Here is a 24,002-nt window from a genome sequence, read left to right on the forward strand (position 1 = left end):
GGCTCGCAGGCTAAATGCAAACACAAGCGGAAATAATCTGCTTTGTTTACATTGTACGGCGATGCTGCGCAGCAGCGCCGTAAGGCAGATCGGCGATCCCCGGCCAATCAGCGGCCGGGGATCGCCGCCATGTGACAGGGGACGTCCTGTCACTGGCTGCACAGGACGGATAGCGTCCTGTGCAGCCTGGATCACCAGGGGGGAAAGGTAGGAGAGGGAGGGGGGGGGGGGGGGAATTTCGCCGCGGAGGGGGGCTTTGAGGTGCCCCCCCCCCGCAACATGCCTGCAGGCAGGAGCGATCAGACCCCCCCTGCACATCATCCCCATAGGGGGGAAAAAAGGGGGGCGATCTGATCGCTCTGCGTGCACCCTGATCTGTGCTGGGGGCTGCAGAGCCCACCCAGCACAGATCCCAACAAACAGCGCTGGTCCTTAAGGGGGGGTAAAGGGTGGGTCCTCAAGTGGTTAATCGACAGCATCGAGTCTGTTTGGAGTGGCTGGTCCACCACCGCCTCCTGAATGTTTTAAACAATTTTAGCATATTTTATTATTTTGGCGCCTCTGTACACCTTTACAAAGTAAGTCATCCACCCTTGATGGAAGGGTGGTACACCCTCCTTTTCTTCTATCCACAGAGAGCGACATCTTAATCCTGAGTGGGGACAGGTCTAATCTCCCCACCTGCTTCTACAGTGGTTGCCTTGGTGGTAACCCCGGTTTGTAAGTATAATACTTACGTCTCATTTACTCCCTCCTTTTCCAATACATACTACACTATATTGGGCTCTCGGTTTTCTGCTTTCTATGTACATCTTAAGGGATGTCGGGATGCCTCTTACTATTGTAATGCCCTCACTGCACAGAACATAATGTAACAAATCACCTTGATCCGCTATGCTCTGTTGGTTACCGCACAGGTTTTTGTCGATGGGCTTTGGTAAATTACTGAACTTCTACCGCACCTGTGAAAATTTCTATGAATTAGCACACAAAAGTCTAAAATACCGAATGCAATATTTTAACGACCAGATTTTTTTTTAGTGAAGAAAGGATCCGCAAACCAGGATTGGCTTAGTGAAAAAATGTCCGTTCTTTATTAGAAAAATCCACATGACAGAAAATGTGCAATAAAATCACAGGATTTTATTGCACATTTTCTGTCATGTGGATTTTTCTAATAAAGAACGGACATTTTTTCACTAAGCCAATCCTGGTTTGCGGATCCTTTCTTCACTGTATTTGCTAAAGGACTGGCTCTCTAGATCCTGCACCGATTGGTATGTGTTGTCATGGGGGTTGAGCGTTTATGAACTTGTTCTCAGATTTTTTTTTAATCGCATAGCCCTTTATGAAGTGAGGCCAATTCGTTTTTTTTGCCAGATTTACTGGCCGATTGATTTTACGATCATTTTTCTGATCGATTTCCACTCACTTCTATGAGGAAATCTATCAGAAAAACAATCAAAATTCGATGGGACCTGACGTAAAAGATCTATTGTGCTATCTATCATCCAAAAAAACCTGTGTATTCCTAGCATAAAGGTGCCCATTAACAATACAATTTCCAGAACAATTGAACCTTTCAATCCGATTTTTTTGATAGTTTGGAAAACAATTGGAAACGACTGTTCGGGACCATCTACAGAGGGGAAAATTATAAGCAATCTGATATATAGGACAATTGTTTGTCCTTGATCGGCACACAATCGAACGTTTGGGCGATTGTTCAGGAGATTGTACCATTAATGATCGCCTTTGGTATGCATTGCTTTAACATTTTTCTAAAATAAGCTACAGAAACAAGAATTAGGGTCAGGCGTGGTGAAAGAAGACACTCGTGCACCAATTTGTCCATCAATATTTCAAGATATATTAAAAACAAAATTAAAAATAAGTCTACTGGATTTCATCCTGGTCATAAAGGAGGCAGTACAGTCTTATTTCAGTGCCTGCAGATTCTCATTTAATGTTTACGGTAAATATGTTTCCTGCAGTAAGTGAATTATCTGTATTTTCTATTTCTAGACATTTCTTATTTCACCTCATTTGAACTGAAAAAGTCACTTGTAATTGTGACAAAACATCTCTGAGAACATAAAAACATGTCCACTTAAAACTCCCTTATTTTCTTTGACTATATAAGCTGAAAAGCCTTGTAAAAGTCTGTAAAGAATTCATGTGCTTAAAATAAATAAGCCAAATAAAGCCCAAAGTGTATGATGATACATAAAGCCACGATAATCAATGACAGATTGCCTCCCTGCCTATAAGCCAGCTGTTTACAACATACACCTTGCCAGTAAAAGAAGTGAGTTCAAGTGCCTCTGAAAAGTATTCCAGAAATTTGGCAAAAATGCCATTAAGTTGCATTATGACTGAACACTGAATAGGGTAGGGGTTTTAATCTCATTTCCCTGCACAGAAATGCGTGTGTGCGCGCGCGTGCGTGCGTGTGTGTGTGTGTGTGTGTGCATGCGTGTGTAACCAGTTTAAAATGTTCCCATTGTGTAGCTGACACTTTTCCAAGGCAGAAAGTCTACTCACTCAGCTGTAGAAAATGCTTGTTCAAAGTTCTGTCTAGGATTTGAAGGCTCCAGAGCATCATAATCAAATGCTTCAGGGAAGAATGAGTGTACGAGGGCGCAGAAGGCCATGCCATCACTCCAACTGGAGGAGAAGTTCTGAAGATCAATGTTCTAAAGAGAGACCAAAACATAAAACTGAATCATCCATTTTACATTATAATTATAAGATTATATTTACTGTATAAACTCGGATATAAGTCGACCCCAATGTTTGATCCTCTTAAGCTGGATTTTTTTAATGACTCAAATATAAGTCTACCCAAAGTTAATGGCTGCACTTGAGGACCAGGAGGAGTTAATGTTAAGCTATTAACTCCTCATAGCCCCCAAGTGCAGCCAATAGCTCTTCAAGGTCCCCACATACAGCCATTAACCCATCTCCTGCTTTGACCACCATCCCCCAACCACCTAATGGTATTCTGCCCCCCACCACCCACTCCTCATGTACCAGTTCTCAACTTCTCTGACCCCCCTCCCACCACCTACAGGGGTGCTTCCTCTCACTTCCCCCATTCCCCGGTGTAAACCCCCTTTCTTACAGTGCTGAAGTTCTCTCACCCATCACAACCTAGAGTGGCTGTCTCTCACTGTCCCCCTCTTCCTGTGTAAACCTCCCTCACTGCAGCACTTAGCTTCTCTGGCCCCTTCCTTCTACCCACCACAACCTAAAGAAAGACTACGCTGTCGCTGTCCATTTTCCCCCTCCCCCAGTAATACAATGTAGTGCGCCCAGCAGTCACATGCCTTACCACTCTAGTGCTGAGTACCACATCCTCTCCTGTCCTTCACTCACGCTGGTCTTTATAACGTTCTTTCGGATCCTAAAGTCAAGTGACATCGGGAGGTACACTATGCAGACCAGCATGAGTGAAGGAAGGGAGAGGATGCAGCACCTCGTGCCAGAGTGGTGAGGGACATGACTTCCGCTAGGCGCACTACATTATATTACCAGAGGAGGGAAAAAAACAAAAGTCTGCAGACGGCCACCAGTGTACAATGTCGTTTTAACAACATTGTTATACTGAATGAGTTGCAATATCAGTGTGCTGAAACTGAAAGTCTTTTTCGCTGCGTTAGTTGTCCGTTTTCAGCGTAATCAAGGTCTTTACCTCTAATCCCTTTAAGGTCTTTACAGCAAGGTAATCTGCATTGTTTTAAAGGACATAATTATCCACGTCCCTTTCAGTTCATTTGTGCTTTAAGATCTGGTTTCTGCTGGAAACCGTATCAAAATCAGAAGTGCAGTGTGTTGCATCCATTATTGCCCCTCACTTGTACTCTGATTAATGACTTTATTGCCCCTCACTTGTATTCTGATTAGTGACTATCACTCAGGAAAGGTGTGGGGCTGTTCTTGCTACTACAATTTCTGTGAAAGTACGAGTAGTCATGAATATGAGAAGTAGTTATGAAATACAAGCACAGTCATCTGCTGCTAATAATGACTCGAGAAAAGCAGTAAGGCAACCCAACAAGCATATAAACGGCAGTGAATGTACCTTATAGCCAATTGTTTTGGAGCGACACCATTCCAGGAGGATCTGTTTAATGCTGCTGGCACTGGCAACTCCGAAACTCTGCGACCTTTTCAGCTTCACCTTGGATTCCCCCTTGCCTCTATAAACAGCAAAAGAGAAGGAGTTTAATAATCCAGTTAGAGCTTACAAAGAACAGAAGGGCTAGGATTTCCCCAGTACACGAAAGAGGATATTACAGAGGAAATTAGAAGGTAATTCTGTGGAGAAAATCACATTATAAAGCAAAATATGTATGTGAATTATAACTTGTGATAATATAAACATTTTCTGCACAAATGATAAAGCATACACTTTTCCAGTGTATTAACAAATCAAAACATATCAAATCTTTGTTGAAGAACCTTAAAAGCAAAAATAGAGAGCCACTTATAGTGTAGTAATAAGACCACAAACTAGTTTAGTTGTATAATACCAATGATTACTCATAGATGGAAGTCACCTGAGGCAACCAATCACTAAGTAGGGAAATTGAGCCCACCCCTGCTTGGGTCTGTAAAGACACTCCAGGAACAGTCAACAATCCAAAAACAAATGGATGAGAACTCAAACCTGACCTTCCACCATAGGAGAAGAGTAAAAAGGAGGCATAAGGTTTTTAAAGAACAACTGAAATCAGTTTAAAGCAGAGGAAAGGTGGTGGACTCATCTCCTAAATGAAAGACAATTGTTTGCTGTTTTATTAATAAAATTCTGACCTTTGTGGTAGTCCAAAACGTTTTCTCCATTTCAAATTGTAGTTATAGAGCATTGGTTTACTCTTCTTAGTCAAATAAAAGAATATGTACAATTTAGCATAAGCTAGTAGTTGTGGATAGGATGCAACAAACCACATGGTCATCATAAACACTAAAAAGGTAGCTATATCAGCTAATGCAATTAAAGCCCAAGACCAGATACACCCTCCCCCCCCCAAAATCATAATGTATGAAATGTTCTGTTGACCGTTTATTATTTCTGTTCTGTTGAACCTCCATTGTTCAGCTGGAGTGGACGGTGCAGTATCTGTTCTAGTGGTCCACTGTGGTCCATTTGGAATCCAGAGCGAATGCGTTTCCTAGATTGGCTTCTATGGGTAACACAGCCGCCTGTCCAGAAATATTGTGCAGGTCAGGACTTTGCGTTATTGAATCACAACGGATCCGTTGCAAAATGACATGTGTAAAAGGATCCCATCAATAACATAGGATATGTCGACACCTCAGTTTGGTGAGCTGTAAAATGGACAATAAAATGTGATTTTTTTGGCTTTAGTGCAAGAAGAACCTTAAAGAGACTCTGTAACAAAAATGTCATCCTTTTTTCTACTATCCTACAAGTTGCTAAACCTATTCTAATGTGCTCTGGCTTACTGCAGCACTTTCTACTATCACCGTCTCTGTAATATATCAACTTATCTTTCCCCTGTCGGATTTGACGCCCTGTGTCTGGAAGGCTGCCAACTCTTCAGTGTTGTTGATCTGTTATGCACATCCCTCCTCCACGCCCACTCTATGCACACTCCCATGTGTGCTATTTACATCAGGCAGCCTCTCTGCCCTCTTCTCTGTGCCCTCTTTTACAAGCTGGATAAATCGTCCTCTGTTAGGATGTGAAAGGAGCTGGGCTGTCACATACTGAGGAATTACAGACACAGAGCTGTCTGCAGGAAGAAACAATCAGCCTGTCACTCTTCAGTGTATGAGAGCTGCAGGGGGATAGAAGGTAAACACACAAATGATCTCTTGAGATTCAAAAGGAAGGCTGTATGCAGCCTGCTTGTGTATGGATGTATTTTCTTTGTGTGGACATACTGTACATCAACCTACTTCCGGTTTTGGTAGCCATTTTGTTTATAAACAAACTTTTTAAAACTGTTTTTGACTACTTTGAATGCGGCGGGGCTATTTTGTTTATAAACAAACTTTTAAAAACGGTTTTTGACTACTTTTAATGCGGTGGGGAGCGGCAAAATTGTGACAGGGGGGAATAGGAGACACATGGGGCCATATGCAATTCACTTTTTCTCCAGAGTTTTCTCCTAAGTGATATTTTTAAACTAGTCAATAAAATGCCTTTTAACCTCCTTAGCGGTAACCCCGTGCTGGACACGGGGTAAGCCGATGGAGGGTGCCGCTCAGGCCCTGCTGGGCCGATTTACATAATTGCTTTTTTTCAAACACGCAGCTAGCACTTTGCTAGCTGCGTGTTTGGTCCGATCGCCGCGGCCTGCCGCAGATGCGCCGCTACCCGCCGCTAAACAGGGCCCCCCCCGCATACCTCTTGCGCAGCCTGGCCAATCGCCGCCAGGCTGCACTATGGGGTGTGACGTCACGACGTCACTCCGGTCGTCGCCATGGCGACGGGGGAAGCCCTCAAGGAAATCCCGTTCAGAACGGGATTTCCTTATGGGCAAGCGGCGCCGGCGGCGATCGGAGGTGACGGGGGACGCCGCAGGGAGGGGGGAAGCATGTAGCTAGCGCTAGGCTAGCTACATGCTAAAAAAAAAAAAAAAAAAAGGTTAAAAAAAAAACCCTGGCGGCCGCGCAGCCGCAGCAATCATACCGCCAGGAAGGGTTAAACCACCACAAAGCAAGACAACACTTAAAATAATTAATATAGTACATTTTACCTACTTTTTGGTATTTTTTTCAATTGCAAAATGTTGGAAAGTCATTTTAAATAGAAGATGAAAAATGATCTTCTATGATAAAACTCAGGAGAAAAACTTAATTGCATAGGGGCCATGATGTACCTGCAAATTAATACTACATATTTACCTCGTCGTGAGTTCAGCTCAGAAGCTCACCATTTTCTTCTTACAAAGATTACTTCCAGTTCTGACAAAATTTTGTCAGAACTGAAATAGATCAGTCGCTGTCAGTTATAACTGAAAGAATAACTGATGTGCAAGGTAATGTCCATGTTTCCCTATGGCTCATGTAGGCAATAATACAGTTTAACAGTGTGCTGACCTGGAAGCTGTTGCAGGGCCATTGCCATTTTTAAATGGAGGACGGAGAATTCCATTGATCACAGTGGACAAACAGGACGTGGGAGAGTAGAAAGAGATTGATGAGTAGACTATGCGTGATGTAAGTTTGATGTGTGTATATTTAGTTTTACTTATCAGTTCAGTTGCTTTTTTTTTGTCATCAAGCAAAAAAAATAAAAAAATAAAATAAAAAGGAATAGAAATAAATAATACCCCCCCCCCCCGCTTTACTTACCCAGGGCTTCCTTCAGGGACTGGAGGAAGACCCAGGTAAGTAGAGGGGGAAGGGGGGAGGGGCTGGGACATGTCAGCTGCAAGGGGCTTGAGGACACCTTTAGGCTACTTGCACACCAAGACGTTGCATTAGGTGCCACGTTAAGGTCGCATAACGTGCACCTAACACAATGTATGGTGCTGCAAGAGCCGACGGTAGAGTGAGCCGCGTTAGGCGGCTCGATTCCTATAATGTCTCCCAGAGTGGCGCTGATTGGCCAGCGGGACCACGTGATGCGGAGCGAGACACTCCGCATCACGTGGTCCCGCCGGCCAATCAGCGCCCACCAGTGCAGTGAATATTAAGTAGCCATGTGCGCGGCTACTGTAGCTGGCTCTCCCCGCCTCCTCTCCGCCCCCCACTGCGCATGTGCAAACAGTCTAACGCGGCTATAGCCGCTCCAACGCTGTAGCATGCTGCACTTTGCGCAGAACGTGCAGCGTTACATGTAACGCAACGTGGGCTGTGTGAACAGCCCACTTGTGTTACATTGCTGTGCGTTGGGGGAGCGTTACAGGCGCACTAACGTGCGCCTGTAACGTCTTGGTTTGTAAGCAGCCTTAAGGTTCTCAATTATCCATATCATGATTTGTCAAAATAAGGTAAAAAAAAAAAAAACAATTCTCCTTACTGGTTTCTAGCTCAGTTTCTGTTTGTCTGCTAAGCTGGGTAACTAGCTGAGCTCCTGATGTTACTCTACAAAGCCCTGTCTATGATCACATTGGGAAACGTGAAACAGGCTGCTCTTTCCTACAGATGAGGCATCAAAACATCCCAGATAACGGTGCTAGACAACTGCGCCGCTTCCCTTAAAAAGTTCTATGTGGCCTGCTGATAAACTGTATCAGAGTACGGAGGAAATGTGTGTTTGTGCCAAGTGTCACTGCTAAATGTTAATTAAATCAGCCAGTGTCCCACATATAACAATCGGACATAAAATGCACTGCTTACAGAGTGCGTGTGAGAGACACGATGAAACATCTTGTGCCGAGCTCTTGGTGACGAGTAAGTAAATGTGTATGCAAGTAAACCACAGCAGAACCGCTCCGACATACACTGCGAATGGTGCATGACCGCATAAGTCTGGGCGTTGTGACTCAACATGTCGATAAATTCACTGTTAACACTTAGTGATTCATCTAATGAAGGGTTAATGAGGCCAGACAAAATCCAACCCTATTGCACCACCACCTACCCCAAAAATTCACCCTTGTGATTATGCAGGCAATGTGCTATACATTTGTTGCTCACGTCCTGTTCCTCAAAAGCATAAAAAGGGAAAAAAAAAAAAAGAGGGAGAATGGGAGTAATCACTCCCTGATTTATGTAGGATTTATTTCTCTAAACATTCTAGAGCTGCTTAGCACGTAATGCAAGTGTGAGAACATTATTTATAATCCCCAAGGAAGAACTGGGCCACCCATAGAGCTAAACCTGCAGGTGATTTACATAGTTTTACTATCAGCGAAGCAGGAAAAACGCCGCCATAGTCACCTATGATAAAAGCCGTATTTAGCGGCATAAGTAGGAAATTTGGGAGCATGGTGGCAGCCGCTAGTGGGCGCCTAATGTTTCCTTTTTTTTTACGCAAATCTGCAAATTCTGCAATGTAGTTATTCAAAAGCCTTTTCCCCACAAGACTGTCAGCAAAAAATGGCCCCTCTTGCCCCTAATTGGACTCCTCAATTTACCTTCATAGCTGCATATCGCGGCTTTGTGGAAGGGGAGGGGGTTAGCTTAAGGAGGGGGATTTAGGGTTTAGGTGCCACCAGGGGGGTTTAGGCACCACCAGGTGGGGAGATTAGGGTTAGGTGCCACAAGGGGGGGGGGGGTCTTAGGGTTAGGCACCACTGGGGAAGGGGGGGGTCTTAGGGTTAGTCATCGGTAGAAGGAGGGTTATGTGTGAGAAGGGTTAGTTTTAGCCATAATAAAATATCAGTAAATATTACCGATATTCTACTATGGAAATTCAGTAGTAAAAGATCGCTATTTTAGCGAGATTCTACTAGAGACAAACCCTGCGCCCTTTTTTCCAGGCACCTTTTTTATGTATGCACTATTAGACCTGGTATAAGAAATAAATATGAAAGAGCAGAATTGGCACAATGATTGCCCAACGCAGGAGAAGTCATTTCAATGTCATAAAAAACTACATAGACAGACCTATGAAATGTCACCTGTTTAAAATGGAATCTAATGTCCTCTTATTGATCTTCTCTACAGAGACGTGAGCATGCCCAGTACGTCAATTTCATCAGCTTGAAGCCTAAAGCGAAGTACTGTACATGCCTTAGATTTTCGCTGGCCGCATGTCTGCTGGTAAGATCATTCAGAAATGTAATGTGAGGGCTGATGTCACTCAACACCAGTGACAGCGTCTTTTGGCGATCAGTCATGTTGGATCTCCAGCTACTGACTTCTATTGGTCTTCTATTGTATTCATCCTGCAGTGGTGCCCCTCATGTTTATCTCTACTACCAAACCCTCTATAGTTCAACAGAACAGGTTGCAGAGCAGCATGGCTGTACTACGATCATTCCCAGAATGTTCCCACAACAATCTTTGCATGTGACAATTATTGAAAGTAGGTATGCAACTTAACCAGATTCTACATGTATCATCTGATGGTATAGTAGGATTGTCCAAATGTTGCCTCTTTTGGATACAAATGAGGCTCCTTCACCTCAAAATCCTATTTAAAATCCTGTTCAGGTGACCTGAAGCAACTCAGCTTGAAGAGACTCTGAGACTTGGCCAGGTGAAGCAGATATAAGCCTCAACGATAAATTCTGTTGTGAATTGGGTGCCAGATGAAAAACAAAATATTTACAGCAGTAATGACGATAGTAGCTGGAAAAATGTAATGATATTTCTCTACAACTAACCCTACTCTCACACAGAACCCTCCAACCCATTACCTTATCCCCCCCCTTCCTGACCCCTAACCCTAAACCCACCTTCCTAAAGTCTAACCCTAAACCCCCCTTCCTGAAGCCCAACCCTAAATACCACCTTCCTGAAGCCTCACCCTATAGCCCCCCTTCTTGATGCCTAACCCCAAACCCCCTTCCTAAAGCCTAACCCTAAAGCCCCCCTTCTTGATGCCTAACCCTAAACCCCCCTTCCTGAAGCCTAACCCTAAAGCCCCGCTTCTTGATGCCCAACCCTAAACCCCCCTTCCTGATGCCTAACCCTAAAGCCCCCCTTCCTGAAGCCCAACCCTAAATACCACCTTCCTGAAGCCTCACCCTATAGCCCCCCTTCTTGATGCCTAACCCCAAACCCCCTTCCTAAAGCCTTACCCTAAAGCCCCCCTTCCTGAAGCCCAACCCTAAATACCACCTTCCTGAAGCCTCACCCTATAGCCCCCCTTCTTGATGCCTAACCTCAAACCCCCTTCCTAAAGCCTAACCCTAAAGCCCCCCTTCTTGATGCCTAACCCTAAAGCCCCCCTTCCTGATGCCTAACCCTAAAAAAAACCTTCCTGATGCCTAACCATAAAACCACATGCATCACAAAAGAAAACAATGGTAAATACCAAAGAAAAAAAAATATAAATATCTATAACTTTCCAATTACATTTAAAAACAACTTTCAAAAAAAAAAAAGACCAAAAAGTTAAATAACTATAACTTTTGAATTTTCAAAACGATAAAAACTTCAAAAAAAGTATTACATTCTAATGTTTATAAAATAAAACAAATACATTTTAAAGACTGTAACGCTCTACTTTTCAAAACAATATTTATCAGGCGCCCAATAGCCGATATTTGCATTAGCACCTATGGCGGCGCCAAAATCGTTCAATAGCCGCAAGTGCCCAAATTTCCCGCTTCCGTGACCACTCTTCCTAAATGCTGTTAATTTTCAGACAGCAGTAGTGAATAAGTATGTTTTAACAATGTAAAAAAGGGAAAATAAAATACTCAGCTTAAGGCCTGCATTATGCATGTACATACAAGATTAATGTCTGCTTCATATTTACACAAGAAATTATAAGCTCTGCTTACGCTTCTACCTGTCATTCAAATATGTAGATACCTCAGTCTCTGCAAATCTAGAATTCAATTGCCAAGGGGTACACTTCTGATGCACAGTACATCTTTGTTTGTATAATGGAGTTACCAATGTGTACATAATAATGTAGAGCAATCCACCCATTAACCATTCTGACATGTGTTGGTTAGCAGCTGACACCTGTAATTATCAGTACAGAAGAGTGAAGTAATCGGGACTCAAGAATCCAAGAGTGAGTAGTGAGAACTCCAGCCACCAGATTCCATTCATCAATCATAGCAGGAATCAACCACCAGATCAAGTCAATTGGATGGATGCCGGTAATAATTATTGGTAATTAGGCGCCCAAGCGAAGTGCAGGGCGCCCCACGTGGTAGAAATAGTCAATCAGCTACTATAATCAGGACTATTAGAGGAGCTATTTTTCTATTGCGTGGGCAATTGGCTAGAAATAGCAGTAGTTTAAGTGCCAGGTTACTGTTAGGCACTAGTTGGGGAAGGTTAGTGTTAGACAGTAGGTGTGTGTGTGGTGTTAGGGCTGGTTGACACTGCAGTAAAAAAAAGCATTTTCCAGAGCACAAATAAATGCAAAGTTGAATGGCGAACTCATCCTATGTTATTAATAGGATGCATTTACATCGTCAATCAGAACGCAAAGTGCACACATTGAACCACAAGTGCAAAATACCGATCTGCTGCATTTCCCTACAACTGTATTACCATCGCTTCTCAAAGCAGATGCATCGGAAGCCTATGGCGGCATTGAAAGCGCTGACTCACCTGTCCCGTGGATTCAATTCCGCTGCCACCCGCTGTTTGGTCCTCTGCTTGGAAGAAGCAGATTGAGCCCAACAGAAGCATGGGGCGCCCCACTGGTTTGCAATAGGGGGCCCCATGCTTCTGCCAGGCTCCGATCGGTTTTGGAATGAGCAGAGGAGCAGCAGATGGCACAGTGGATAAAGCGGACAGGTGGCAATGGATGCAAAGTGGTAAGTATGTAAACGTTGCAGTGCAGATGCACTTACCGCACTGTTGCTGCATTTAAGCTGTAGTGCTAACCGGCCCTTAGGAGGGGAGAGTTCATGTGAGAATGGGTGCCCAGTAAGTGTATAGTAATTTAAATGACCAATAATTTTACTAGCAGCACCACCCAGAGCCCAACTCACGCAGCCGCATTACAACATGAACTCATCAACCACAACAGCTGGTTGCTGTTGAGAAAGAAAACTTTAATTGGCTCACATTACATTGTGATACACGATGCTGCATATGATAATGTGTGGTAGGTGGAGCTCGGCCTGTATTTGGAGGCACTGATTTTATGACTTTTGCATTTATTATCATCCAATGTTATGTCCTTTTACATAATTAACTTACTTTCCGCTATCCTGCTCAAACTTCTCAAAGAAAGCCTTGCGGACTTGCGTGCCTGACGACCTTGGCAATGTCTGGGACCTGACCAGCTCCCGCTTCTTCTCAGCCTGGCGACTCAGCACAGGGGGTGGAGACTGCGATTTTGGAGTCACATCAAAATACCTGTCTGTACTGAAATACAAAGATTACAGATTAAAAAGATTTACTTGCATGCCATTATTTATTTTTGAAAGACCAAGTAAATTAACCTCTTGAGCCCCAGAGGTTTATACCCCCCTAGTGACCAGGCTATTTTTTACAATTCGGCATTTCACAACTAACGGTTTATTGCTTGGTCATACAACTTAGCACCCAAATGAATTTTACCTCCTTTTCTTCTCACAAATAGAGCTTTCTTTTGGCACTATTTGATTGCTGCTACTGCTATATATAGTTGTTTTTTTAATTAATAAAAAAGGACAGAAATGTAAAAAAATAAAACATACAGATAAGTTAATTGGCTTCCCCCTTAATTGGCCCTAGACTAAGATACATACACTACACTTTACATACATAGACATATGGCTGTGGAAGGGATTAGATTGTGAGCCCCTCAGAGGGTAAGTTAAGTGACAAGACTAATCTCTGTATAGCGATGCATAAGAGGTCAGCGCTATTTAAATGCTAATATTACTTATGAATAAAATAAACAGCCTGCCAGTGCTGATCTCTGGCTGGCAGGCTGTGCCCTGGGGTCCCCTGTGCACAGTGACGGTGGAACACACTCGTGCAAGCTCCAGTGAAATAACATTCCTCGCGAGATGACGTCCAGGATTCATGATAGAACCGCTGTCCCACCGCCATCCTGCGTTAGGTGGACGGGAAGCCGCCTGCCCTTACAACAATGAGAATTTACTGTATTTTTCGGCATGTAGGACACACTTCTCCCCCAAAAATGAAAAGTCACTGCATTTTACATTCCAAGTACAGGGAGTCGCAGACTTACATGCGGGGACTTGCAATATTGTCACTCATGTCTCCTCCACCCCCCCCCCCCCATTTTCTCCTTCACTCCCCCTGAATAAATGAAAGCAGCAGCTGCACCTCTCACCTCATCCATCGGAGCAAGCGGCGATCAGAGACCTCTCCTCTCTCTCACCACTTCCATAGTGCCGGCTTCTGCTAATGATGCGATCAGCAGAAGCTGGCACTAGGGGAACAGAGAGAGATAGGAGAGGTCTCTGATCGCCGCAGGCTACGATGGGTTAGGTGAGTCGTGCTGCCGCTGCTTTCATTTATTCAGGGGGAGTGGAGGAGAACATGGGAGGGATAGGAGACAGAAGGGGACACATGGGGGACACAATAATTGGGGGAGAAAATCTACTAGGCAGTCCTGGACCATGAACGCACCAGGTTTAGTATATTTTGTTTTTCCCTGGTTTTTGCCCTCTAAACCTAGGTGCGTCTTATAGTCTGAAGCATCATGTATGCCGAAAAATACGGTATATACCTTAAGGTGGCCATTAACAATACCCCCCCACGGTCAATCAATCGTTTCTGATCACAACGGTAATCTATTGAAAACAACACTGATGGTCAAAAACTCGCTAACAATTTTGATCAGATTGATGAATGCGATCCAAAAAACAATTACTGTATATTATGGCATATAAGACTAATTTTTAACCCTTGAAAATCTTTTGAGAAGTCAGGGGTCGACTTATATGCCTGGTGTCATTGATGCCGGGTGATACGCCCTATCCTGTAACCGACTCTCAGATCGCGCTGCTGAGGACTGTAGTGAAGCGGCGCAGGCTCACATGTGCGAGATCTGAGAGGCAGACGAGTAGGTAAATAGGGTACAAGGATGGGCCAGAAGGGTGAAAGAGGTGTGTTTTATGGGCACAGCGCAATGTATTCTGCCATACTGCTCTGATAAACAGGGAGAGTTGACCAATCCAACCAGTCAATCATCTGTATACTGGGTACCACATACAGTACAGCACCAGTATCTGTTCATACATATCACCAGTATATGATGTTTTTAAAATTTTTATTTGGTGGGCGTTGGAAGAGGGGTAGCCTTATACAGCGAGTACATCCCAAACTCTATGCGCTTGATTCACAAACGAGTGCTAACTGTTAGCACGTCCGTTTTCGCATGAATTTTCGCGCAAAACGATAACGATTTCGTGCAAAATTTGTGTTTGTGCGTGAAAACAGTTATCGTTTCGCACGAAAATTCGCGATCGCACGCAATGCGAACATTCGAGCGAAAACGGCCGTGCTAACAGTTAGCACTCTTTTGTGAATCAAGCCCTATATTTTAACTGGAAAAGTTGGGGGGTTCGTCTTATACGCCGGAATATACAGTATATTTTATCCAAATGTAATTGCCAAATGCTCTTGCTAATGTCACAAATCACATTACAGAAGGCCCATTTGCTCTCTGTTTTAAGAGTCCCCACAACGATGAGTTTAGTCTAACAGTATGTACATATATTTCATTTTTGTTTCCCCCCAAAAATTGTTTGTAATCATTTTGGGTGAAAATCTAGAGTATATACAGGTGACCTGATTAATGGCAGCCTTACTTTGCTGATCAGCCATGTTTGATTGCTCTTGCCGCTGTTCTTGTGCCTCCAGCAGGCCCCCTCTCTACTCTTGACCTTTTGATATCCATAGAAAAGAACATGCCTCTAGGCAGGAAGTGGAGCAGCATTCCTGCACAGCGATCATTTCTAAACTTCAGTTCCCAAAGCACGGGGGTAATATTCGACTCTTCTCTCTCTTTTATTCCTTATCTTAACTCCATAACCAGCTCCTGCCATCTCCAACTCAAAAATATATCTCGCATCCATCCATTTCTCACTCAAGACACAACCAAAATGTTAATACATGCTCTTATAATTTCTCGTCTGGACTACTGCAACATACTACTTTGTGGACTACCTTCTAACAAACTGGCCCCGCTCCAGTCGGTACTGAACTCAGCTGCTCATCTCATTCATCTTTCTTCTCGATCTTCCTCTGCTGACCCTCTCTGTCAAGCTCTTCACTGGCTGCCAATTAACCAGAGGATCCAGTTCAAACTCCTAACCCTAACCTACAAAGCTCTCCACAATCTCTCTCCCCGGTACATATCCTCACTAATTTCCAGATACAAACCCAATCGCAATCTCAGATCTGCAGACAATCTTCTGTTGTCCTCCTCTAGAATCACCTCCTCACATTCACACTTACAAGATTTTGCACGCGCTTCACCCCTTCTCAGGAATGCCCTCCCACAACTCATCCGTCACTCGCCAACCTTTGTTACTTTTAAACGCTCTCTAAAAACTCATTTGTTCCGACAAGCTTATGCGCTACCTTAAGCCACTTCCCTTTGTCCTAAGACCAAATTGCACTCCTACTAGGTATTCTAAAACACACTGCCTTTATATATTTTATCGCATACTACCCCTCCTCTTGTTTCCCCCCATTCCCTTTAGATTGTTAGCGCGCAAGGGCAGGGCTCTCTCCCCCTTTTGTGTCTTGGAAATCATTATACATTTTATTCATCATGTTACTTTTATCACTGTCATTACCACTTCTGTATTTTGTATTCTGTATGCTGTATCATTTTTTGTATTTTGTCACTAATTATGTATCTTGTATATTAGTGTACACCATTGTCTGTATTATGTACCCCATGTTTGCTTCTTACTTTGTACAGTGCCACGGAATATGTTGGCGCTTTATAAATCAATAATAATAATAATAATAATAATAATAATAAACTGTCACCCAAAAACAACAATCGTTTCATGCGACAAGGATTCAAAGTGTGTAAGCTTTATACGTCTGCACCTTTCATCAAACATTACGCCAGGTGTTTCAATAGACCCCTCTCTGTAAGACATTCATGCACGACAAGCAAAAGAATGCTGCCGTTTCAGATGACCAACATCTGTCATGCTCCATGTTTCTTTTAACCACCTGACTCTACATTTTAATGCACATAGTTTTTCCTTGCAGCACTTTGTACTTGCTTTAGTTGGAATTTGCAGTTTATTTGAATTCTTGATGGGTATTTTGTACTCATTGCAGTGTGTGTTTAGCTTCGGAAATGGCAGTGTGATAATTGTGTCTAGGTAAAAAAGTGACAGCCTGACGGATTTTCTTTCCTATTTTTCAAATGGTGGAGAGGAAAATTAAACACGCAGTGTAAACCAAATAATGGAAAAAAAGGCATCAACTCTAGAAGTAGCTGCTTCACTCAAGGGTCTTGTAACAATGTCACTCAGGCTTTCCATATGATTAAATGCAAACATTCCAGAAGAGCAGAGGAAATGCAGACACACGTACCGCGAGCCTCGGAGCGCTTATAAATGGCGTTATGCTCAGGACTTGTAGGGAAAGATGCAATTAAGTCTACACTCTACCACATGGTGCTTGTCAATAAAAAGTCATGGTGTGCGAAACAAGGAATCAATCACAGTATATAGTAAATCCCTTTCCACCTGTAAAACCGGCAATAGGAATTTCCACCTAAAAATTGGAGTTCTAAACAGAATAAGCGTATATGTTTATTGGACAGCTGGCAGACAGAAAAATCTGTGATCGCTTTAAGACTGCATGTCCAATTTACCCCACCTTAAAGTGAAAATCCAGGTGAAAAGGTCTGCTTTTGAATGGACTAGGAGAAGGTGTGAATGTCTGTAATGATTTCACAACTGTTTGTGTCTCTGCTGAAGCGACTTTTTCTGACCAGTTTTCCAAAGTGACGAGAGCTGTCCCAGCAGCTTAAAGGGAACCTGAAGCCAGAAGTATATGGAGGCTGCCATGTTAAACTCCTTTAGTCCAGTTTTACACCTGGCCATTGCCGTGCGATGCTCTGCCCCATCACATCGCACCACAAAAAAACTTTGTTCAAAAGACCCTGTGGCAGAGTGCGCCCACAGGGTCATAAGCACAGCGATGCCCCTCCCTACTCACCCAGTGACAGACTCCCTGCCGGACAGGAAGTATATATCACAATGTACACTTGCAAGGTAACTGTAAAGGGGGTCTCAAACAACTGCCTGGCAGTCCTACTGATCCATTTTTCTGCAGTAGGGTCTGAACAACACCAGGAACAAGCACGCAACTAATCTTGTCAGATCTGACAATGTCAGAAACACCTGGGGCTTGATTCACAAAGCCGTGCAAACTGTTTAGCACGGGTGTGCTAAACAGTTAGCACGTGAAGTGCCGTTCGCGGACTTTTGCGTGCGCAAAGTGCCGCGATTCGCGCCATCGCAGACTTTTGCGCGTGCAATTTGTGTCAAATTGCGCACGCAAAAGTCCGCGATCACGCGAATTGCAACACTTTACACGCGCAAAAGTCAGCGAACGGCACTTCACGTGCTAACTGTTTAGCACGCCCGTGCTAAACAGTTTGCACAGCTTTGTGATCCACGCCCCTGATCTGCTGCATGCTTGTTCAGGGTCTATGGCTAAAAGTATTAGAGGCAAAGGATCAGCAGAATAGCCAGGCAACTGGAATTGCTTAAAAATAAATAAATATGTCAGCACCATATTTTTACTGTAACTCTGCTTTATACTGTGCTGGTTACTCCTAGCTCCTTCTGTGAAGCCCCACCATTTTCTACCTCCCAATAATTAAAGAGGAACTTTAACCAAAGATTGAACGTCATTCCAATCAGTAGCAGACACCCTTATCCCACAAAAAATCTTTACCTGTCAAGAGAGCAGGAAATTTGGGCGCAGGGTGAAGCTACAAAAAGCAATTGAGAACTATTTCCCCTCCAGGGCAGCGTACAAGAGGGGGGGAAATGAGATGCAATTTTGATTCCTGCTATTGCTGGCAGACAATTTGCACTGTTTTTAATTGTAATTTGGACTCTTTGTCTTTTGCCTGCGCCCAAATTACTCACTGAGCGCCGCTATGAATTACGGCTTATGGCGGCAGCGCCCTTTTTACCTGACTTAAGGTGAGAGTTCTATGTACTTCACCACTGTGCCCCCACTCTATTGTACACACTACTCTAAGCTGGCCACATCCAGCCAGGCCCACTCATGGCTAGAGATGGTCATGGCCACATGGGCATAATCATTGCAATAGATTTCAGAACCATTGGCTAGAGTGTGAACATCTCTCCAGCATCTGTCCCTTGCTGACCTGTTGCTAACTGACTATACACATGTTTCCTGCAGAGGCTAGTGACAGGTGATTTACTTCTCTAAGCAGAGAAGATTACAGAAGGCTGTAGGACTGCAGCAGACACTATTGCCAATCCAGTAGTGGGAGCTCATACCATTTTTTGGAACACATCCAAAATACTACTTTCAGCTTTAAATTCTTGGTTTTATTTTCTTAGTAAGCCTGAAGGGATTTCATGTACAGTATTTCTGCAAGCCGTACATATGTCAACGTTAACTGTCGCCCCTCTAATTACTGCCACAATGATATATTGTTCATCAGCATGTGTGAAAAGCATCACATCTGCAAACATTTCCACAAAGACAGTCATTTTTACGAGGAGGACTTGTCCTCATCTCTAGGCCAGACCATCAATCAGGTCCTCTTGTCATATGCTTCACCACTTACTGTGACTGGGTGGGGACCGTACTGATAACTAGTAGTTCCAGAAGAGCAGGTCTGAGGGTGGGTGATGAGTTTTGCTTTTGCTATGTTTTTGTTTAAGATTTAATGAAAGTATGTGTTGACTTTTGTTTTTGCCATCTTCACAGTTGAGAGAGATGGGGGCGGCATTTCCATTGTGAGAAGAATCTGGATGGACGGGGTATAGAAAGCTGTCACACACTTGTGGTAACAAGCCAGAGGATGTTATTCTTCTATTCACAGCTGTTATTGCATTTAGAGTATAGGGGTAATTGGGCAATAAGCTACATACAGCCTTGTTGAAGATATCCGTTTTCTTCCCAACTGGTAATAGGACACTGAATGAAGAAAAACGTAATCCAAAACAAATTTTCTAAACTAAAATGATGACATTCTGTAAACAGTTGTAACAGCATATCCATTTTATTATTAAAGGGGAACCCCACTCAATGCCCTCTTACAGTGTGTGGAGGTGAGTGGGTTATGCCCTTCATACTCAGACCATCAGCTTGTCGCCCAAAGGGATTGGAACCCGATCTCTTGAGTGACAATTCGGGAGCCTAGTGATGTACAGACACAAATAGCCTCAATTCACTAAGCAGTTTAGACTAGTCTACAGATGGTTTTTAGTCTACTGATGGTTTGGTGTAATGTTTAATGCTGGATACACACTTCGCGTTCCCGCACTCGATGCGCCCATCAATTCGCGTCAACTTGATTATTTCCGACATGTCCGATTCGCGTTTGGATGGATCGTTAGGTCGATTTGGCATACTTTACATGTAAATCGACCTAACAATCATCGAAATGCGATCGGAAATGTTTGGAAATAATCAAGTCTACGCGAATTGACGGGCGCATCGAGTGCGGGAACGCAAAGTGTGTATCCAGTATTAGACCCGTTTTTAGATCTGGTCTAACCCTCAGTAATTACACAATTCACAAAGGCAAACAAGGAGTAACCACGCCCACTTTTTCTGACAGAGATTAGACCAGCTGATTGCTGTGGGTACAGTACTTCTGTGAGGTATTTTAGATGTGAGGATGAAACCTTTGAATGAATTATGCAGGAGTTTAAATTGTATGCAGAGGGGAGCTCATCAAAGGAGAAAAATGTCAGTCATACTGGTTTGTGAATTTCATCTTTTGATCATTTCCCCTGCTTTACCCACCTAATTACCAAATGTTTTAGACCAGATCTAAAAGCAGGTCTAAAACATTTGGTAATGGTGAATTCCCATTTGATGCAACTGACCAAACCATCAGAAGACTAAAAACCATCAGTAGACTAGTCTAAACTTCCCCCATGTGAAAATGATGTGATCGCGATAATTGCCGCTTTGACGATTCCGAAATTGTGATCTTGGTGATCACGATTTCGATTTAAATTCGATTTATCTTTCAGGCCTACTGCTTAGTGAATTGAGGTCATAATGATACATTTGTTACAATGGGGAGGCAAGAGGGCACACAGCAGAGTAGCTGTATCCAGGGGCAGGGAGTACTAGCGCCAGACTGCGCAAGAAGCAAAGCTTGGTAAGTCCCTGCTGTTTCAAGGTTGGAGAGTGACAAATGTATTTTGGGAGAAAAATCCAAAGCAGAGGAGACTAATGTGAAACGTCCTGTCACTTCACCCGCCAACCCCCCCTCTTGAATAGTTCTATGCTCTTTATAAAGTGAAGTGTAACATGTCAGTGATACTCATACAAAAATACAAGAAATAGGTAACACATTATGTAGCTTAAAACAAACATTTTCATCCACCTGACTTAAAGCATATCAGAGATTAAAAAAAAATATCCAGAAAGAGTTTATACTTGCAGCCAAAACCGTATCCACTCCTGGACTGTGTTCTCCATTTCCCCCTCCCTGCAAGGCTCCATTTAGTGGCTGGATAGTGCAATAGTTAAGGGCTCTGCCTCTGACACAGACCTGGTTTCAAATCTCAGCTCTTCCTGTTTAGTAAGGCAGCAACTATTCAGTAAGGTGTCCTGGGCTGCTGCCTACTGAGTGCGTCCTAATGGCTGCAGCTCAAGGGCTTTGAGTCCGCCAAGAGAAAAGCACAATATAAATGTTATTTGTCTTGTCTATTTATCCACCAACTGTCCTATAGTAGGATATCCTAGCACTTTCACATGCGCAGTTGACTCCTGGTCGCTGCTCTGGCAACGTTCCTGGTTGCTTCTTAATTGCGGCACAGGCTCGCAGCACTATTCAAGCAAATGCTAGACTATCCAGCTGACCACTTGGTGGTTGGCATCTAGTATGGCAGTGATGGCTAACTTTGGCACTCCAGCTGTGACAAAACTACAAATCCCATCCCATGCTTCTGCCTCCCCGAGTTTTGCTTAGAGCTGTCAGAGTATTGCAATGCCTCATGGGACTTGTAGTTCCACCACAGCTGGAGTGCCAAGGTTAGCCATCACTGTAGTATGGGAATGGGATGGATGGTGGATAAAAAGAGCCACAGCCAGCTGTGGATACCATTCTGGATGTAAGTATATACTCTTTTTGGGTGTTTTTTTTAAAAACTGGTATCCTTTAAATTTATATGGTAGATTTTATTGCCAGTCCACCATAGAATATAGCTGTCTAGGCTGTCTTGAAACCTGAATTACACAGGCAAAATCTCATTGGTGAATGGTTGCCATGGTAAGTGCAAACTGCCTATCAACAGACAAGCACCTTTGTGTTGTAAGGAAGAATAATGGCATCTTTAAGGACCTAGACTACAGATGAGACAGACATAGGCCATAAAATATTATGTATGGACTCCACAGATCTGGCAAAATGAACCTTCGCAACCTTACATTTTACAATTCACAATCCCTAAATCTACTTAGTAAAGCTGTAAACTTTCTCTTTCCTATCATTTCAATTTTCTTTCAAAACATCCCAGGAGTAATTCCCATAAAAGACACCTTTGCTATTAGATGTACAGAAGAAAGTTTGTTTTTTCCAGTCTTGGCTGACTGAGCGCCACTGGTCCGTGAAGCCATTTACTTTTACTGGCCTCCATGGATTGCAGTAAATGCTGAGAATTCAATGAACAGCAGGACACCTCCTTTCCGGCTCCATACAAGACAGTTACAAAGACTAATTATAGGTTTTCCTTAACTTTATCAATAAAAACAGTTGGACTTTTTTCATAAAAAAAAAGAGGTTTTAATGTGTCCTCCTGCAACTACGGTATATACAGAGTCACAAAGACTAGGCATATAAAGTGCAACGTTTAGGGCCTGTTCACACAGGACTGTATGCCAAGCACATTGCCTAGGCAACAGGTATGCACACTTGGAGCCTTTCCATAGTGTCTCCTTCAAACGACGGACACAATTGTGCAACAAAATGAGGCAAGAAGGACTATCTTTCCAATGCTTTGAGGTGCATACACGCCTGCTGGGGATCAGGACCTGATCATATTGGGCGACATTGGGTCGAGTAGCACACATGTGTATCAGCTGTGTACCAGACGACGCACTGTGTTGCTATGCAAGGGGGCAAGGGGACGATGGCGGGATGAGCCACGCGTGTGTGACGTCACCTGGCAAGTGGGGGTACGACACGAACATAGGTATCGGTGGGGGAACTGGGTCGCTGGGTGAATTGCTTCCAGATTGGCGGTAGCAGGCTGCAGTACACATGCCTGATAATGGACCGAGGCGGACGTTAACAGCCCCCTCAGGCATGCATGTGTATTGACCTTTACATTGCAGTGGTGTGCTCCATCCTTGTGTGGACTTTGGGTATAATATTCAACCATTATATGTGAAAGATTAAAATGAAGTGCCCATCGTGGATATTCAGAAATGAGTTTGTTATTACAGGCATGCATAATGGACGTTGATAGGTTTAAGAGGAAAGGAGCTACAATAGCAGTGAAAAGGACTTACCTTTCGCTGATAACTGAGGAGTTTGTAACATTGTAACTTTGTGTAGTTTTCGAAGAAGAGATGCTTTTTTCTGCAGAAATGAAAAATAGATCAGGTAAATATTTTACGCTGTGAGGTGTGTTGTCCTAGACTTTAACAGCAACCAGATTTCTTCTAGAGCAAGAAAAACAGAAAGACAGAGTGAGATTAAAGTAGGATTAGATTTTCTAAACTAGAAAGTTTTCTAATATTTGAAAGCATTCCCTGTGTGTAAAAAAACGTTCCTTTCAATGCAGAGAGCAACTCAAGCTCTGCTCTGATAATTGACAAACATAATCTTTTCTGGGTAGGGGAAGCTCTCTGCCTGGTCTCTTCACTCTGCTCCTCCTTCACCACTGCTGAATAGACACATCAAGTCAATTCAGCAGAAGAGGCAGGGGGAGCAAAGTGAAGAGACTAGGCAGAGAGGTTCTGGCCGGCAATGATTACATTTGCTTTTTAGCAGAGCCGTACAATCGTGTACTGCTCTCTGCATTGAAAGTAATCATTTTTACACACAATGAATGCTTTCAATTCATTTATGTACCAAAGAGTAAGTACTTAAATTTTAAGGCGTGTACACACGCCTGATTCCTGCAAATGAGGGGTCGTCAGACCCGCCCACGGGGCGGGAGAAGTTTTTTCTGCTAGAGGTACAGGAACAACTTCTGGAAGGTCATTTAAACTGAAGCCGAGGCACACTAAGTGTTTGATGTTAAATATAACATAATTAAGTGATCTTTTAG

At 43.4% G+C, this 24,002-nt stretch overlaps 1 protein-coding gene across 1 annotated transcript in view; it reads right to left on the reverse strand.

Annotated features, from left to right (window-relative positions):
* SMTNL2 (smoothelin like 2) overlaps window positions 1–24,002 on the reverse strand; it is a 163,285-nt gene that overhangs the window by 27,567 nt on the left and 111,716 nt on the right. The window contains exons 5-8 of the mRNA XM_068270102.1: window positions 23,239–23,308; window positions 12,763–12,930; window positions 4,085–4,202; window positions 2,545–2,696 (exon numbers count right to left, since the gene is read on the reverse strand). Of these exons, the coding sequence (XP_068126203.1) occupies window positions 2,545–2,696; window positions 4,085–4,202; window positions 12,763–12,930; window positions 23,239–23,308 (508 nt within the window). The remainder of the gene's footprint in view (window positions 1–2,544; window positions 2,697–4,084; window positions 4,203–12,762; window positions 12,931–23,238; window positions 23,309–24,002) is intronic.

The sequence above is a fragment of the Hyperolius riggenbachi genome, chromosome 2 (genome assembly GCF_040937935.1).
Source record: "Hyperolius riggenbachi isolate aHypRig1 chromosome 2, aHypRig1.pri, whole genome shotgun sequence".
Taxonomy (NCBI): Eukaryota; Metazoa; Chordata; class Amphibia; order Anura; family Hyperoliidae; genus Hyperolius; species Hyperolius riggenbachi.